Source organism: Nuphar pumila, chromosome 5, assembly GCF_984573655.1.
Source record: "Nuphar pumila chromosome 5, dmNupPumi1.hap1.1, whole genome shotgun sequence".
In the NCBI taxonomy this organism is placed as follows: Eukaryota; Viridiplantae; Streptophyta; class Magnoliopsida; order Nymphaeales; family Nymphaeaceae; genus Nuphar; species Nuphar pumila.
This window is the reverse complement of record NC_143253.1, coordinates 135,925,628-135,945,629: the sequence shown is the minus strand read 5'-3', so window position 1 is coordinate 135,945,629 and position 20,002 is coordinate 135,925,628. Positions and strand designations below refer to the sequence as shown.

General features: G+C 40.6%; 1 protein-coding gene across 3 annotated transcripts; it reads left to right on the top strand.

Annotated features, from left to right (window-relative positions):
- Positions 1 to 533: 533 nt before the first annotated feature.
- On the top strand, positions 534 to 18,572 carry LOC149838918 (uncharacterized). 3 transcript variants are annotated; one of them, XM_090006879.1, is made up of 6 exons: positions 15,734 to 15,797; positions 15,874 to 16,212; positions 16,297 to 16,623; positions 16,706 to 16,810; positions 16,909 to 17,262; positions 18,410 to 18,572. In XM_090006879.1, the coding sequence occupies exons 2-6, from the start codon at positions 16,210 to 16,212 to the stop codon at positions 18,476 to 18,478; spliced, it is 858 nt and encodes a 285-aa protein (XP_089863005.1). In that variant the 5' UTR covers positions 15,734 to 15,797; positions 15,874 to 16,209; the 3' UTR covers positions 18,479 to 18,572. The 3 variants fall into 3 exon arrangements, with proteins under 3 accessions (XP_089863007.1, XP_089863005.1, XP_089863006.1); XM_090006880.1 differs by having other exon boundaries at positions 18,400 to 18,572; XM_090006881.1 differs by lacking the exons at positions 15,734 to 15,797; positions 15,874 to 16,212 and adding an exon at positions 534 to 1,633.
- The last annotated feature ends 1,430 nt before the right edge of the window (positions 18,573 to 20,002 follow it).

Sequence of the window (20,002 nt, the reverse complement as noted above, 5' to 3'; positions counted from 1 at the left end):
GTCAAATTGATCGGATAAAGCTTGCAACCATGACTTTCTATTAGATAGTTCAGTAGACTGCACCAATCTATATATATAGTATTCAGTACCCTCGTGTGTAAGGAACCTCTTAGTTGAAACTCATAGTGAGAGGTTGTTTTGTCCAAATCTAACTCCATAGATGTGTTCAGCATGGTTAAAATAGTAGGAAGACTTTTGGATCTTATATTCTTCATATAAAAATATGCTTTTAAGAGAGTGGCAAAACTTACACACATTACAATAACATGATCAAAGCGCCTATTTCTACTAACCCAAACATACAAATCATGTTTGGAAGGTCAGATGTGCCAAAAAATATCAAGAAATTAAAAATATTACAGTTTCTACAAGGGAACTTCTTACCACAACGGTAGCTCTCTCTCTCTCTCTCTCATATATATTTTTTTTAACTTCCACCACGCATGTTCGATGGAGGTGCGGATTGACTTATGCTCTCTCTCTTGTTGAACCCCTTTTCGACCTCCACCTTCACATCAGAGGTCGGCGGCAACCTCTGGTTGCCGTCTCTCTCTCTCTCTCTCTCTCTCTCGTCCTTCCCCTTTCATCTACCGTCCTTCCTTCCCCCGTCCTTCCCCTTTCATCTACCGTCCCTTCTCCTCATCCTTCCCTCTTCTGGTTGCATCGGATCGATTGTGTCAAGTGAAAATCGATGCCAGCCAAACAAGATCGTTGCCACTGCGACGCTGGGAGGGCCATCACCACCGATCTGACTCTGATCCCTTGATCCTTCAACCCTTCCACTGCTGCAACTACGCCTGCTCTTACCATTGCTCTGTTCATCCAAACACCACCCAACCCTTTCATCTACCGTCCTTCCCCTTTCATCTACCATCCCTTCTCCTCATCCTTCCCTCCACCACGAGATCCATCGGAGATCCGAGAAAACCACACCGGTTTTTGCCGGAATATCCACATCCGGGGGCCGTTTCCGGTGAGGTCGACGCTGTTGCTTCCGAACCTTGCGCATCCACAGATCCTCAGTCGTGTGATCATTTCAGGCGTGACATTGGGGGTTTCCAGTGAAGGTGCGGAACCCTAGGGTTGATTTTCTGTCCCTTCAGCCGCGGCATCGCTTCTTCTACCGCTCTTCCACAGCTCTGATAGATATTTGGTTGCCTCCCTTTTTACTCCCGCTGTTGCTGTGGACCTGAGGTTTTTCCAGTGATCGGTGAAGGCGACATTCGAGTCAGTGTAGCAGCCCTCTCTTGCCCTTGCACAGCTTTTCCTCCTTTCCCCTCCGACGGCTGTTGTGGTTTTGCCGATGATTTGCGTCACTCAGCCACCGGGGATCGGCGTTGTGGTTTGAGATCAAGTATTGTTATTACCATGGGAGTTGCCTCTGTATTCTTCCAATTTTGCTGAGCTGCAACACCGATGCCAGCTTCGCCCTACCACCGCCGGGTTGTCCCTCACCGCATCAGAGCCACCATCGCCCGACCTCTACAGCGTCGTCCCTCACTGCATCAGAGCCATCACCAGCTGCAATCGCCCACCATCCTTCAGGCATCAAGCTCTTTGGCGTTTTGACTGCTGAATAGGTCGATTAGGTCGACCTCCTACTGCATCCGTCGACCATCCCTCCGGCAGCCAGGTGCTCTTCCCCTATTCTTTCTTACTCATGAGTTGCTTGTCGCATGTTTTTTGGGGTCTTGCTTCTGATCGCTCTTTGGGAGCAAATCGGAGGGCCCTACATATCATTCAAGATGCTCTTAATGACTGGGGTGCAGCATTCGCCCTTCGACGGTGGGGTATCGATGTTGACCTACCGTTCAGACTCAAGCATCGATTATTTTTCAATCTCTCAGATGTTTTCGGTTCATGCCTGGATGCGGGCTCTGTTCATATCTCAGATGTCAGAAAATTTATCCGTATCGTCAGAAGAGAGCCTCTAGAAGCATGTTCTGTCATGGCGCTACTTGACCCGCCGTTCTTTTTTCGGGAGCTTCCTCATTGGGTCTCTGATCGAGGCTGGCAGCAGGTTCAACCTTCATGGCAACGCTCCTTTTGTGCCCTTCGCACAAGATCTCAGTTGCGTCGCGCTAGACCTGGAGATTGGTGGTTCACTTCATGTTTTTCTCTAAATTTTCAGAAACGCTTTGATTGCCATAGGTGTGGTTCATCTTTCCTTGCTCGTCGTCATCCTTTTTGGAAGCGAAGGCGAATAAGTGTTCTTCACAACCATTCAACCGAAAAGCCTCTTCACTCCCACAAATCTCCTGTGTTGGGGAGTCACTTTGTCTGTCAGAGCTCTAAGCGACCTTCACGACGTACTTCTTTTTCGCCATGGGTACAGATTGAAGATTTTCAGGAGCCGAAGATTTCTTTTCGCGCCATCAAGATTGGGACTATCTGGGTCCCGGTCTAGTTATCACATGCTCTGCCCAGACAGTTCACCGGAAAATCAGTTCCTCCTACCGCTCTGGCTATATCATCACCTCCGGCGTACGTTGTCAATCGACCGTCGAACGTGCTACCGGGGCGCCCCATGATTTCTGCTGCAACTAGTTTTGATTATTATCCTACCGGTGATAAGTCCATCAGTATTTCCCATGCTAATGCCCACCACGATTTCTCTGTCAGTGTCTCTCTACCTTTCAAAACTAGGGCCCCTTCTCGAGGTGGATTGACAGCTTGGTTAGGCAGTCATGCAAAAGGTGGGAAAAGGTCAATTTTGCTATCGTCCTTCATTATTTTTCCATTGAGGCGTTTTGATTACATGGCGATTCACATTATGGCGTTTAATGCTCATTCCACTGAGGCTCACAGATGCATGATTATTGGTCTATCTGTTCCTTTTCCTTTATCGCCAGCCGTCTATGAGGCCACCACTACTGCCTCTACCGTCACTGATTCTGTGTGTAGTTTTGAGAGGTGTGTGGCTCTCCATTCCGCTCCACCGGTTCCTCGACAGTCCCTCACTCTGTCGCCTTTGGGTGTTGAGGTTGAAGAGGCAGCCCTGATGCTTGATATCTCTCTCTCCTCACCGCAGTTGATTCATATAACTGTCGATATGGTTTCTACCATTTCGGCAGTCTCTACTATCCTAGGTGGCTCCTTAGATCCTTCAATTGATGTTGGCTCTGGTCTAAGGGGTGATTCCTCAGGTTCTTCGAGGGCTACTAAGCATACGGAGGTTGTTCGACACAGGCATGTCAGCAGTGGTAGTAGAGGCAAGAGGAGCAACCCTCTCAAGGTTACGACTTTCGATGGCAGGTCTCCACGACGGTCGGCGAGGCCACACACTCCCCGGATTTTTCCAGATTGTGTGTCATGAAGTCTCTGTGTTGGAATATCAGGGGCTTGAATTGCCCATCTAAGCGTTCGTTTTTGGCTAATTGGGTTAGACAGGAGAAGCCTGACCTGATTGCTATCTGTGAAACTAAGATGGATGAAGTTTCTCGTTCTGTTGCCTCTGGTATATGGAGGGGTGCTGACTACTTTTTTAAGCCTGCGGTCAGCCATGCTGGTGGTATCCTTATTTTGGGGAAGCAATCTTTAAATATGTCTCAACTGGACATTGGTCTGTTTTCATTGTCTGTTGCCCTAACTTTACAGGACAGTGGCAGGAGGGTTGTGGTCACTATTGTGTATGGCCCGAATCACGCTGTCATGAGGCCTGCTTTATGGAACGACCTAAATAGGATCGTCATATCAAATGGGGAGTATCATTTTCTCATGGGAGACTTTAATTGCCTTTTGTCTATCCAGGATTCTAATAATCTCGTTCTTCCCAATCCATCCATGAGAGGTTTTCAAGATTTTGTTAATCAGCATCACCTTTACCCAATTCCTTTTATTGGGGAGCATTACTCTTGGTCGAATAGGCGGATTCGCCCATGCTGCAGAGTTCTTGATAGGGTTTTTGTCACTCCAAATTTGCTGGATCTCATTCCCGATGTCAAGTGTGTCTTGATGGCTCCCTCTATCTCGGACCATGGTCAGTTAATCACTATTTGGGGGATGGTTTTAAACAAGCCAGGAGTTTTGTGTTTGAACAATGGTGGCTCCAAGAGCCAGACTTTCACACTATTATTTCAGACTCTTGGAACAAGCCTTCCAATGAGCAGTGGGCAGCTATCCGGTGTCATGAGAAGTTGTCTCGTCTAGCTAAGGATATCAAAGCTTGGCTCCATAATCGAGATGTGGCTAAATTTCATCAAATGGCTACTTGGGAGCAAGAGATTTCAACATTATATCAAACTATGTCTTCCCCGGAGTCTCTATCTGATTCTCACATGCAGAGTTTGCAGGACAGATCTACTGACTTATCAATGCTTTTGAAGAACTGGAGGGTCAAAGAGGAAATTAGATGGAAGCAACGGGCAAGGGTGAAATGGCTTGCGGCCGGAGACGATAATACTAAATTTTTTCACTCTTATGCTTCTCATCGTCATAGGAGGAATGTCGTCCCATCAATCACCATTGGGGGCGTTTCGTACCTTAATCAACACGTTATTTCAGCTGTCACTCAGTATTTTAAAGATTTATATTCTGTTTCACTTACTACGAAGGGTGTCATTGGCCCTGTTTCTGTCGGTTCGATTCGGCAAGATCAAGCCAGAATTATGCAAATGAGGTTCTCTGAAGATGAGATTTTTAGGGCCATCAAAGGTTTGTCGGGGTGGAAAGCTCCAGGTTCTGATGGGTTTCATGTGGATTTCTTCAGAATTTTTTGGTCTTGTGTGAAGCCTGATATTATTAACATGTTTGATGAGTTCTATCGCAACTCCAGATTGCCTATTCAAACCCACTTGGTAATTATTTTTTTAATTCCGAAAGAGGATGCTGCCACTGATATTTCTAGGTTTCGCCCAATTTCTGTTATGAGTGCCCTTTATCGGATGATTGCTAAGGTATTGGCTAATAGGTTGAAGGTCGTGGCTCACCAAATTTTTTCGAATTCTCAGTTCGCCTTTATCCACAATAAGAGGATTCACCATTCATTCATCTTGGCCTCTGAAGTCATTCACTCATTACATCTTAGTGGACAACCCTACTTTTCTCTTAAATTGGATTTTCATAAAGCCTTTGATTCTGTGCATTGGCCCTTCTTATTTCAAATGTTATCCAATTTTGGCATTGGTCGTCGTTTTTCTAGATGGGTGAGGGAATTGGTCTCTAATGCTCATGCCATGATTAAGATTAACGACACTAGAGGTGGCCAGATCAAGTTGGGGCGTGGTTTAAGGCAAGGTTGCCCTCTATCGCCTTTGTTGTTCAATGCCATTGCTGAGGGTCTCGTGGTGTTGCTCAAGCGTGCTGCGGAGAAACGCTTGATAGATCCTCTAGATGTTCCAGATTTTTCGGACCATATTCTTATTTATGCTGATGATATGATTATTTTTGGGTGAGCAAACGTGCAGCAGATGCTTAGATTCAAGCTTATTCTCCAGTTCTTTCTTTCTCTTTCTGGGCTTTCCCTAAATGATAGCAAATGCTCTCTTACTATGTTCAATGTTCAGTCTCCTATGTTTGCAGTGGGTAAACAGATTTTTAATTGTGCAATCTCTGAGTTGCCGATGACATATTTGGGTCTGCCGTTACAAGTGAAACGCCTCTCTTCCGCTGCTTGGGCTCCAACTATTCAAAAAGTGAAAAGCAAGCTTCTTTCGTGGCAGGCTTCTTATCTCTCCATTGCTGGCCGTCTGACCTTAATCAGACATGTTCTTTCTTCTATCCCTGAATTCTTCATGTCAATTTTCGTGATGCCTGTGGGCGTGGAGAAGCAAATTTGTCGTTTAATGTCGAATTTTCTTTGGTCTGGGTGTCACCTTAAGAGTAAGCGCCATTTGGTTGGTTGGCGAACGGTGGTGTTACCGAGGCGTATGACTGGCTTAGGTGTTTTTGCTCCAAGACAGAGGAGTATTGCTCTCGTAGCCAAGCAATGTTGGATGGCTCATCAACCAGGCTCTCCATGTGCTCGCCTGCTCCATGCTAAATATGGTGCTCCTGATTTATCTCTTTTTCGCCATGGAACCCGGGGTCTGGCGATCTCGCACTTGCGAAGCATGTGGCTGAGAGCCTTATCGTCCTTCAGAGATCAAACTGGGGATGCTGGAAATTATGATCAGTGGTTGCAATGGGCGATTACTCTAAATGGAGCGTTCCACACCCACAAAGTGTATAGATCGTTGCTCCCCCAAGGGGCAGATTGGTTCCCTGAGCGTGCGTTATGGGGTAAGGGCCCTTCTCCAAGATCTCGGTTCTTGGCTTGGTTAATTTTGCATGATAGGGTTCAGACTCACAGTTATTTAAAGAAGTTGGGCTTTCAGTTTCCAAGTTGGTGTGTGTTGTGTCAAGCTGCTGAAGAAACTACTTTTCATTTATTTTGGTCCTGCCCAATCTTTGTGGCCCTATTTAATAGGACGTGGAGATCTCCGAACGTAATTGTCAAAGAAGAGTCTTTTGCGCTTGATCTTCTCCTGGGCCCTATTGAAATTAGACGATGCAAGCGGTGGAGACTAATCTGGAAGACATGGTTGCTTACTACTTGGTGGTTTTTTTGGATGGCACGCAATGATGCTACTTTCCGTCAAATTCCGGTCATCTTTAATCATCTTGTCCATAAAATCCTGGTTGATGTATATGCAATATTACGTATGCATCTTAGAGACCTCTCCTCTCATCTGAACGACGTTCACTCAGCGGTGGTTTCTTCTAATCCTGCGGATCCTGGTTGAGTAGGCTTTGTTGTTTTGTTGCTAGCTGTCTGTAGTTTCTTTTCTTTAGCTTTGTTTCTTCTATATTTTAGCTTTGTTTCTTCTGTGTCTGGTTCATGGGTTCAACATTTTGTTGATCTTCATGAGTATTAATGTTGATATTCTTTCGGCTCTCTCTCTCTCTCTCTGAGAGAGAGAATAATTAAGAACTTAAATGTGATCCATGAGCCAAAATCAGAAACCTGTGTTGATCTTTTGTGAGTTGAATATGTGAAAAGTTCTTCCAAATGTATCCATATAATACTGTCACTAACAGTCCATGTCGCATTTGTTGACAAAAGGACCATGACGATTGCATCACTTTCACATGATCATTTGTCATGGAAGTGGTCTTTTCTGAAAATCTGTGAAGTAACACGCATCAAAGATAACTCATGGAAATGAACTTTTCTTGGAGGACCTTTCTTTATATCAATGCTTGATAACAGATATGAGTAAATCAGAAATTCTAGTCCTCTAATGATATACTGTATATTGAGATCCATAGGTGAATGAATTATACAGAGAACCCTAAATTAAAAGAGGGATTTTAATGCTTTGGTAAGTTTCAGTTGCCCCAGAGGGGTTTGGCGTAGTGGGATGGGGCCTACGACCGCTGGGCAGGTGGTCTAGGTTCAAATCCCATGAGTGTCATCCCTTGTGCAAGTTGAAGCGTGGCAACTCTCTGGTGAAAAGGGGTAAGCCCTCGGAAGCTTACGCTGCCAGGACAGTGAACGTAAGTACAGCTGGAAGAGCCAGAGTGGATAGGTCTCTGATCCTGAGGGCAGTTTCTCCATGTAAATATTAAAAAGAAAGGTAAGTTTCAGTTCCAACATCTCCATGTAAATATTAAAAAGGTAAGTTTCAGTTCCAACATCAATAATGAATGCCAAGGTATTTTGACCAATCGGATTAAAAATGAAGCAAATGATCTGTACCTGATATTATTTCTGTTTACATTGCTTTGCATTAGTTCACAAGATTTGGAAACAAAAAGAAATAGTTGCGATTTGTATTAACATTTATCAAATGCCACAATAGCAAAAAATAGTCATGCAACATCTTGTGGTGTAAATGGTTTTGGTTAGTCGAGGAGTGGTTCTGCAAGTGTTTGGCCCTTTTTAGTAAGGGGGCAGTACATTGGGGTTTCCCTTTTTTTTATGAGGGGCAGCTACTGCGTGGCTCCCCTTGGTTGGGCAAAACACCTTATAAGTTGTTCTGCCCCGAACACTGGATCTGCTCTATGGGTAATCTAGTTGCAATTGTTATTGCCACTAAAGATCAATGTCAAACACAAGTGCCAGTGTATATATAGAGATTTAGTGGCACTAATAAAATGCCTGTAAATCCTACATGTTCGGCCACAAGAATACTTGCCACTGCATGCAGCTAAGGAAATTCGCCACTCTATACTTAGCAACATGGAGTGTAGTGGCGATTGTCGAATTTCCAATTGACGTCATGTGGCGATTCTTGAGGTTTCTAGTGGCATTTTTGGCTGCCACTAAAGACCCGTTTGGCTTATACTTTCCACAAAAGAAAGGAATAGGCATCCTTAGCTAATGCCCTTGTCTTCTTTGGAATAGAGATTCGGCATTTCATATAATTCCGAAGTCAATATTTTTGGATTTCATGTGTTGAACTTCGACTTCCATGACCTAACACGCATCACATGATAAGTTCAGGGCAGCAATAACATTTTTTGTACTTTTTTTCCTTTGGCAAGGTTAGGCTGATGCCTGCTACCAGGGTACAGGCCACATAATTGAATGTTACATGGATTTGGTGCTATTCTGGAGGTTTATCACTGGAGATCTCTTTCTGGCACAAAAAATTTTATATTCTATTTGTGTACAAACCCACTATCACACTACAAGAAAATTGTTAATTAGCGATGGAAAAAATCCGTCGCTAATTAGCGACAGATTAGCTAGAGATAGAATATGTCGCTAATTTGCGACGGATTAGCGAGGAAACAAATTTTATCGCTAATCTGTCGCTACTTAGCGACTAAATTGTTTGTCGTTACTTTTTATTACAAGAACACCATTTTAGCGATGGATTTAGAGAGGGAACTCTGTCGTCGCTAATCCGTCGCTAATTAGCGACGGCGTAGCGACAAAATATATTTCGTCGCGTTTTTTGTATTTTGGTATTTTGATTTAGCGACGGCTTAGCGACGGAATTTTTCCGTCGCTAAGCCGTCGCTAAATGTCGCGTAAATCCCTAATCCCATCCCTCTTTCTCTTTTTCCTGTTTCGCTGTATTGCTCCCTCCCGCCGCCCTCTCCCTCCCGCCGCCCGTCGGCTCTCGCCACCGTCCGGCCACCGCCGCCTCGCCGACGATCCTCACTGCCGACCTCCCTGCTTGGCTAGCGGCTGCGCCAGGGACCCCGAGCACCGGCGACCCGCCGCCGACCTCTTCCTCCTCCCTGCTGTTCCTCCCTGTGGCTGCTGCCGGGAGGTGTTGTCTCCCCTTCGCCGGCGACTCGCAACCGGCGTCCTCAACCGCCGACGACCGACGATCCTCCCTGCAGCCACCTCTTCGCCTCCGCTCTGAGTTCCGGCGACCTAGTGGCCCCCGAGCTTCGCTCCAGGTCTCCCCCTCTCTGCTGTCGGGGCTTTCCCATGTTTTTTTATCTAGATTGCTCAGATCTCGTGGTTTCGGCTTAGATTTCAGGCTTTTTATGGAAGATTTGGTGGAATCTGCGTTTAGTGCTCGGATTTATGCTTGTTGTAGATCGTTATCGTGTATAATTCGGCGATGCGTGTTCAGGACTCTGTTTTCGTTTTCACTTGTCCATGAGATTTGTGTTTCGAGCTCAGATTCCTGATTTTTCTCGCTCATTGTTGTGTATAATTCTACGATTCGTGCTCTAGGCGCTCTTTTGTTAGCGCTTTACCGATGATCGTTTTTTGCGTACGATTTCGGGACTGATTTGATTTTCAAATTTGGATTTTGTTCTCTTTTGTATCTTATTCATCTATAGAATACTCTGGATCAATGTTTTCCCATTTTATTTTCCTTCATTTTTTTGTTGAAATTTAACATCAAAAGCGTCATTCGTTAGTATTGAAATTCACGTAGATGGTTGAAAATGTGTTTTTTTTTTCTGTTGCCCATTGTCTTTTTATTCAAAAGTTTTTTTTTTCAATACTTAAAATTTAACATCTTTTGGTCGTATCTTCTTCTTATTATTTATTAATGAGGACGTTGTGGCATAGTAATTGCTTAATCTGATCCCATGGTAGCCATTGTAAAGAGTCAGCGGGTTTCTGAATTCTAACACAGTTCATGCTTTACTTAATTTCAATCGATAATCTTAGTTAGCTTGGAAAAGTTGTACATTAGATTTGCAGTGAGATTTTAAATTGCGTCTTTGTTGTTCAAAACATTTTGTCTTGACAGGTGCGATCCATTGAACATAGACACAAATTTCCCTTTGGTTTTGAAATTGTGAGGTTTTTTCGCTTGATCTAGCAGAATGCTCTTAGAGTAATTTGTCCTTGAATTATGTTACTTCCCATATCAGACTCCTTGACTCATCCGGAGTCACAAAAGTTGACAAGATTTTGCACATATAATTTGACTAACTCCTAGCGTTTGTTGAGCTTCTCTCACCTTGTATTTGGCCTCTTTCTTCAATAAATGGAGTATCTAGTATGCCAAGCAACTTGATGATCCATTGTGTTTCTTAGAGGCCTGCTCTTTAGTTTATGCTGGAAGTGTAAATTGTATCACACTTCAGCACATTGTCCAGATGAGGAGAAACCGATGTGTAACAAATAAGCAGTTGCATTTAGGAACATGAAGGTTCACCTGGGCTCACCGAGCTCTATTGGTTTTCTCTTTCGCTAATTGGTGTTCTTCTTTTTTGATGTAAGGAAGTCTTTTTTTTCTTCTATTACCAAAAAATCAACTCCACAGATTGGGCATATATTTAGAAGTGCTTTCTGTTCAGCTACAACGGCCCAGTTGGTTTTTAACTTCTATTTATGGGAAAAAAGAATGTAAGTTATGTAACTGCTTAAATGACTAATTCCATTGATCTCTTCATTTGCATTAAGTCCTGTTGCCTGCAAAATTATGTTACATGAAGAACCACACTGTAGTTATGAAGAACCACACTGCTAAAATATAATAGACTATTTGAAACATTAGCATCTTCTAGTTAGATTTGGCTTAACATATATACTATTTTTCTTTTCTCTTCTTTCAATTAGTTAGAGTTGTTTTAATTTGTTTTAATTTTTTTAGTTAGTGTTTCATCTTGTTTCATGATTAGTTAGTTTGTTACTTAATTTGTTTTGTTTTTGTGCAGATTTTTCAACGGAACCAACTCGTGCTCGGCCACCTGTGGTAAGTAAATGACAAAAACAATGCAAATCGGGTAAATACCCGTGGTGAGTAAGTGATGCAAACATATCACATGTTATTTAATTTATTGAATGCAGCACTTTATTGTTCACACACTCACTTAGTTGTTGATATCTAGGACTGCTTTGTTGGAGTTCGGAGATCATGCTGAGCATGATTTTAAGATAGAAATATGGAAGTGTTCTTATTTTTGGAGTACGGAGTCCATGCTAAGCATGGTAGTAGTTAGTGAGATATTGAAGTGTGTTTGCTGCAGGTACATGTTTGCCATTTATTTGATATGAATGATTATGATGTATTGCAATGTTTGATGTAATTGTATCCATGCTTGCATGTAGTTACTTTCAATTTGATTTTAACTTTCATGTGAAATTTTATAATAAAAGCATGCTTCAAATGATTGTATCGTGTCATTAATAGTTTGCACATGAAAATATTAAGTTATCAATGCATGCATCAAAATTCTTGTTATTGTTTGACATAGTATATTGCATGATAAATTTGATATTTTCTTCATCGTAGCATTCTGATTGTTTTTTTCTTAATTCGTTAGGATACTATTCGTAACATCATACGACAGAATGACTGCAAACCGTGAATGGATGTACCGTAGGATAGTGGACAATGAGTTATCGCATGAATATATGGATGGTGTCGATAGTTTTATTGAATTTGCAACGGCGAGTGTCAGTACGGTAGATCCCATAGGTCAGATTAGGTGTCCCTGCAAGATTTGTAAGAATAATCGATTTGTAGAACCTCATGGCGTTAGACATCACCTATACAGGAAGGGTTTTGTGAGTGATTATCAGAACTGGACGTTTCATGGAGAAGAATTTAGAAACGATTTTGATGCACGGGTGAATGTGGTGCACGATAATCCATATACGAATTTGATATTTAATGCTGCAGGAACAGAACTGGGTTCTGCTATGAGTTCTAGTGATGTAAGAACTGCCGTAGATGAAGAATCACCAAACGATGCAGCTAGTAGATTGTATGATTTACTTAAAGATGCTGATGAGCCACTTTGGAACGGTTGTGAGAGTCACACTATCTTGTCTGCAGTTCTTCAACTAATGAATTTGAAGCCCGAGTATAATTTGAGTCAATCATGTTTTGACCGTTTGTGCATGATTGTGAAGAGTATGTTGCCTAAAGATGAGAAATTGCCACAAAATTTCTATCGTGCGAAAGTTATGGTCAACGCTCTAGGTATGGGTTACAAGAAGATTGATGCTTGTCCAAATCACTACATGTTGTATTTCAAGGAGCAAGAAAACGACATATCATGCCCGTCATGTGGGCATCCTCGGTTCAAGCCAAAGACAAGAGGCAATGGTAGCACGAGATCAAAGGAAGTTTCATACAAGTCACTCCGCTACTTTCCTATCACTCCTAGATTGCAGTGATTGTATATGTCTTCAAAGACAGCTAAACACATGAGATGGCATGCAAATAAAGTTCGACACGATGAAAACAAGATCACGCATCCTGTTGACGCTGAAGCTTGGAAGCACTTTGATCGTACTTATCAGAACTTCGCAATGGAAGTGCGAAATGTTAGACTCGGTCTATGTACAGATGAATTTAATCCATTTGGGGGTAGATCAACTCCATACTCATGTTGGCCAGTATTTGTAACTCCATACAACATTCCACCAAGCTTGTGTATGAAACGTCCAAATCTTTTCTTGTCTCTGTTGATCCCTGGTCCGACCTCACCTGGCCAAAATCTTGATGTATATCTAAGGCCATTGATTGATGAATTAAAAGTATTGTGGGATGACGGTGTTACCACGTATGATGCCCACAAAAAACAAAATTTCAACATGAAGGCCGTTGTTCTATGGACAATCAGTGACTTCCCTGCATATGGTATGTTATCTGGTTGGAGCACACATGGGAGGTTGGCTTGTCCGTACTGCATGGAGGATTCCAAAGCTTTTAGATTGAGGCATGGAAGGAAGCCTTGCTGGTTTGATTGCCATCGTCGATTTCTACCCAGCGATCATCCGTTCCGACGTCAAAAGAATGCATTTACAGCAGGCACAACTGAAATGGAAGGTCCATCCTCAAGATTGTCTGGCATAGAGATTTTAAGAAGATTGCGATACTTTCCAGATGTATTAACAGATGCCCGCAGTCCTACACCCTTCCGTGGATTTGAGAAGGAACACAATTGGACGAAAAAATCTATTTTTTGGGAACTACCGTATTGGCCGACCCTATTGATACGACATAATTTGGATGTGATGCATGTAGAGAAAAATGTGTTTGATAATGTGTTCAATACAGTAATGAATATTAAAGGAAAAACGAAGGATAATCCGAAGGCCCGTATGGATTTAAAATTAATATGTAAAAGACCAGAATTGGAACTCAAAGAGTATAATGGCAAAGTACTGAAACCAAAGGCGAAGTACGTGCTCGGACCTGATCAAATAAAACATGTATGTCAATGGTTGAGACAACTGAGATTTCCAGATGGATATGTCTCTAACATTGCTCGGGCTGTGAAGATTGACGATGGACAGTTATATGGGTTGAAGAGCCATGATTGTCATATCTTTATGCAACGATTGATACCCCTAGCATTCCATGATATGTTAGACAAACCTATATGGGGGGTATTGTCTGAGTTGAGCGGATTTTTCAGAACATTGTGCGCATCGGAGGTCATTGTATCAGATGTAAAGAATCTCGAGGACTCTGTCATCACCACTGTTTGTCTGTTAGAAAAGATATTTTCGCCAGCATTTTTCGATGTTATGGAACATTTGATCATACATCTGCCATATGAACTAAGGGTTGGTGGCCCTGTGCAATATCGATGGATGTACCCATTTGAAAGGTATATGTTTTTTTATATTTGTCTCTTTAATGACAGATATTTAAAATTTGAAATGTATATTCTTGTCAGATGCATGTTCGACCTAAAAAAAAAGGTTCGTAATAAAGCAAGAGTAGAAGGCTCTATTTGTGAGGCGTACACTTTAGAAGAGATTTCAAATTTCTCATCTATGTACTTCGAACCTCATATTCCAACACGTTACACATGCCCGCCCCGTAACGATGATGGAGAACAAGTAACTGTAGCTGACAAGCTGTCGATATTTCAACCACTTGGGCATGCATTTGGTAGTTGCCGATCAAGGCTATTGACAGATCGAGAGCAAGATGCAACACACATCTATATTCTTTTTAATTGCTCAGTGATCGACCCATACATCGAGTAAGTATATGTATATGCAACTCAATTATAAATCCTTTTATGTTATATATGTGGATACATGACTCGGTAATATAAGTATTTGTGGTTTGCAGATGATTTGATCTGGAGTTGCGAAATGAAGTTTCACATCTCACTGATGCAGAAGTACAAAAAGAACGTGAAACTAAGTTTGTGGAGTGGTTGAAACAGTTGGTAAAGAAGCTAACATAAATTTTGTACTTATAAACAACACTAAGTTACTTAATTGATCGTGATCACAATCATTGTTTATGTTTGTGCGTAGGTTCGCAATGGTGATGTTAAAGATCAAGGAATATGTGATTTAGAAAATGGTCCGACCAAAGTTGTGCAATGCTACAACGGGTATATCGTAAATGGTTATCGATTCCATACAAAAGACTACGGTATAAACAAATCAACGATAAATAGTGGCGTGTGTGTCAAGGGTAGCAGCTACGGTGAAAATGAACATGATTACTACGGTGTTATAGAGGAAATAATGGAGTTGACTTACTTAGGCATGAATAACAGGGTTACGGTATTCAAGTGTCATTGGTTTGATCCAACTGCAACAAGACTCGACAAAGCTTCAGGCATTGTGGAGGTGAATCATAAATCCAGGTTTGGAACATATGAACCATTCATATTAGCCTCGCAAGCTCAACAAGTTTATTATACTTCATATCCGAGTATAAAAAAGTCAGATAGAAATGAATGGTGGGCAATTTGCAAGGTGAAATCCAAACTATACCCCGAGTATGATCAGTTACAGGAAGATGAGTTAGCTGAAGACAGTGATTACTATCAATCAGATGATGTCTGTGACTTCGCTTATAGTCACGATGTTGCGCATGATATGCATGTCATATCTCCATTGGCTGATGAAACATTCATAGAGGAATGTGATCCAAATGATGTACCAAGTGGATGGGCAAACAATGAAGAAGAAGAAGAAGAAGAAGAAGAAGAAGAAGAAGAAGAAAGTCAAACTAGTGACGAGGAAGAATTCTCAAGCTAGTGAGCAAAATCTTATACTACAAACCTCTATTTAAATGCATTGTAATACTTGATGTGAGTTGTATTGCAATACTTGGTGTGAATGATTAAAAATTTTATTTGAATGTATTGTAATACTTGATACGAATGATTCGAATGCATTGTAATACTTGATGTGAATGATTTCAATTATCTGAATGTATTATAATTTATGCAATTAACGAATGATTTGAATTAGTGCAATACTTGATGTCAATGATTTGAATTATTTGAATGCATTGCAATGCTTGATGTGAATGACTTGAATGCATTGTAATACTTGATGTGAATTATTTGAATGTATTGTATGACATATGTTATTTGTTAGAATATGGTTCGTGGAGGTTATAGTGGTCGCTCATCCAGTAGTAGCCAGGCTCAACCTTCATCTTCACGGGCTCCTGTGATAGGTATATCATATAACTAATTAGATGCTTGATTAGTTCAAATGCACATTCTGAGAATTTCTAATGTATTTTTTTACAGATGATGTTGCGCCTGTACACGACCCACCTACACCAGTTGATCGCACAAGTCAACAGCCAACACAGGAAACAGGGTCTTCTCAGGCAGGCACAAGAAGACTCATTCGAATAGTGTATATCGATAATCGACCGTAAGTATTTTGTTTTCAATTATTGCATATCTTTTAAATATTTTATATTGATATTTACTGTGTAACAATTCATGTGCAACACGAGGTTTGAGCCACAAGAAATAGTACGGGAGATTAGGAATTCACTTCTTCAACATCTACCAAGACCAGTTGCTTAATAGAAAGAGTACCCAAAGGAGGTGCTAGACAGATTGTGGTCCTCATTCATGGTATACAGTTGTTCCTCATAGTTAATGTGTTTCATATTTAATTTATTTAAGCAATGTCTACTAACTTTCTGAAAATATTTGTAGGCTTCGAATCGCTTTGCAACTACGGTGGAAGAAAATGATGCAAGGAAGGTGTGGCAGAAGGTGGCTGCCAATCGATTTGCAGACATGCTGCACACTATGAAGACTGCAGCAAAAAAAGCATCTGGCGTAGTAGATGATCCATTACTGTGGAAGGGCCATGGTCCTATTACTATCAAGAGAGATTACTGGGATGAAATGTGTGATAAGTGGGCGGGAGATGCATTTAAAAATCGCTCTGCGAAGGCTTCACAAAATCGATCGAAGATGCCCGAAGCCCATCTACACACAGGTGGATCTAAGACATTTGGGAGCCACCTAAAGAAAATGGTAACTCATCAATATATAATATTAATTTTATAAGTATTGTTGCAAACTTGTGTACTAAATCTTTTGTCATTTAACTTCGCAGGAAGCAGAAAAAGGAGGCAGTGTACCATATAAGGATGTGTTTGTAGAAACACATAAACGGAAGACCACGGGAGTCTTCGTATCAGAGAAGGCGAGAACGACAACGGTATGTATTAATTCTATTAATAATCATTGCAATATATATGCAAGTTATCATAATGTTATCATTAATTATTAATGAATACTTTAAACATTATTTTGTAGGAGGCATATGAGCAACAGATGGTAGAGCGATATGGCGAAGACGCTACTCAGCATCCATCATTTGATCCTACAGCATGGGTGACTGCAGCAGGTGAACCCAAAAAAGGTTGCGTGTTCGGGTTTGGGAGTAATATGAACACTTCACCAGTTATTGGTTCTTCCAGTTACGGCTCACCGACTTCTTGCGCCGACATAAGCTCCAAGCAGCCGACTATTCTTTCCGGTGATGATGTACGCGAGATCATTAATGAATCACTGAATAACTACTTCCAATACACCGTCGCCCCCTTTCTCCGAAATGAGATCAAGGCCGTTGTTCAGGATAGGGGATCTTCGATTCCAGATCCCTCTCAGGTATAATCACATATATAGTTTTTGACTGTCTTAAAGCACATCTGAGCATGGTAGAATCACATATAGAGTTTTTCTAGATGCCTTAGAACACATATGAACATGCTATAATCACATATTCAATTTTTTTACTGCCTTAGCACACATATGAGCATGATAGAATCACATATAAAGTTGCTTTGCCTGCCTTAGAGCACATATGAGCATGCTATATTCACATATTCAATTTTTTTACTGCCTTAGCACACATACGAGCATGATCGAATCACATATATAGTTTTTTGCCTGCCTTAAAGCACATCTGAGCATGGTAGAATCACATATAGAGTTTTTTTATATGCCTTAGAACACATATGAACATGCTATAATCACGTATTCAATTTTTTGACTGCCTTAGCACACATATGAGCATGATAGAATCACATATATATATATATATATATATATATATATATATATATATATATATATATATATATATATATTTAACTTTTTGTCTGCCTTAGAGCACATATGAGCATGATAGAATCACATATAAAGTTTTTTTGACTGCATTAGAACACATATGAGCATGCTATAATCACATATTCAGTTTTTTGACTGCCTAAGAACACATATGAGTATATTATAATCACATATTCTGTTTTTTGACTGCCTTAGCACACATATGAGCATGCTATAATAACATATAGAGTTTTTTAACTGCCTTAGAACACATATGAACATGTTATATATCATTTATGATAGAATCACATATAAATTTTTTGGCTTTGCCTGCCTTAGAGCACATATGAGCATGCTATATTCACATATTCAATTTTTTTACTGCCTTAGCACACATACGAGCATGATCGAATCACATATATAGTTTTTTGCCTGCCTTAAAGCACATCTGAGCATGGTAGAATCACATATAGAGTTTTTTTAGATGCCTTAGAACACATATGAACATGCTATAATCACATATTCAATTTTTTGACTGCCTTAGCACACATATGAGCATGATAGAATCATATATAGAGTTTTTTTATTGCCTTAGATCACACATGAGCACATGATAGAATCACATATAGTGTGTAATTTATTTCATTATATTTTGTTTATCAATACTGACTGTTCTTTTCTTGTGTATGCTGCTAGCGATAATCAGGATAGTGGAGCTGAAGGGACAGATAAAGACAATGAACAAGAAGACGCACAAAATCTTGGCGATGATTAGAGGACTGTGTTGAAGAAGTTCTATTTTTTTATTTTTCCTAAATGTAATTGTTGAATTGTAAATAATTAAACTTCTTAATTTTAAGGTGGAATGATTAATTATTGTAGATACTTGTTATATGAATTTTTTTGTGTGGTTTGTTTTTTATTTACAGGAAATATAAATTGTACAGGAAATAGAAATTGTACAGGAAATATAAATTTTTAAATAATTTTTTTTTATTTTTTTTCGTGTTTGCGACGGATTAGCGATGGATGATTCCGTCGCTATACATATTAATCTAGCGACGGCTTAGCGACGGAATTAAATTCGTCGCCAAGCCGTGGTCGCCGTTTAGTACCGGCGGATTGGCGACGGAATATAGCGCTCGTTATTCCGTCGCAATTAGCGACGGACCTGGCGACGGAATAATTCCGTCGCCAGTTAGCGTCGAAATATTCGTGACGTAAGCATAATGTCGCCTCGTTGTCGCTAATCCGTCGCTAACCATGTTAGCGACGGATTAGCGACGGAATGTGGTCGTCGCTAATCTACTGCTTTGTTGTAGTGTCAGATCTAAATTTAAAGCATGGATGCAGATCCATGCAGAAAGTCTTAGCACACCAAACTTTGTCCATTTCTGCTTTCAAGGCATTGTTAGGGGCATTTGATTGCTCTGGTCTCAATTTTTGAATAAGATCCCCTTGATTTAACAAAAGATCAGGTGCAATGTTATTGCACACTAAAAAGTGTGCAATCACATTGCACCAGATCCTCCTTCTTGAAAGCCTCCCCTAACAAGAGTTTTGCACACTTGGCTTGGTGGGTCAGCGTTAAGGTATTGAAGTTGAAGGACATAACACCATCATGATTGTATAGGTCATCTCTCTCTCTCTCTCTCTCTCTCTCTCTCTCTCTCTCTATATATATATATATATATATATATATATATATATATATATATATATATATGTGACATTACTACTCATCAAAATAATGCTATTACACAGGATAACGGCAAGATATCACAATGTTCCTCGAATATCCACCCATTCTATTTTCGCTGAATATGAGGGTATTTTTTATGATTTTATCCTTCTGCTAAAAACTAAAAAATCAACTTTCACCTCTAAACCTTTCTATCAAAAGTACATACCGTAACTGATATTTGATTTAGAAACCATAAAGTTAAACTCTGGATAATGAAGATAACACCCTTCTTTTGAAAATATAACATCAACTTTTTCTATAACAAACCACCAAAACTCTACTTTTATGGGGATATGAGTTTCGCCTAAAAGGGAAAATAGTGAATCTCTTTTTCTTTGGCCACCAATTAGCAGAATGCTCAATGTTTAATTTTTTGAGTAAGTCATTTTGAGCAAAAGTCGTGTCCCAAAGTAAAATTTATTTTTCTTTTAAGTGTAACTCATTTTTTGTGAAACTATATTTTTGGTGAAACTCTTTTTTGTATAAAAGCTAAATTTGAAAAGTTGCTTTTTGATCAGCTACACACTAGTTCTCGTGGAAAAGTGCTTTGTCAGT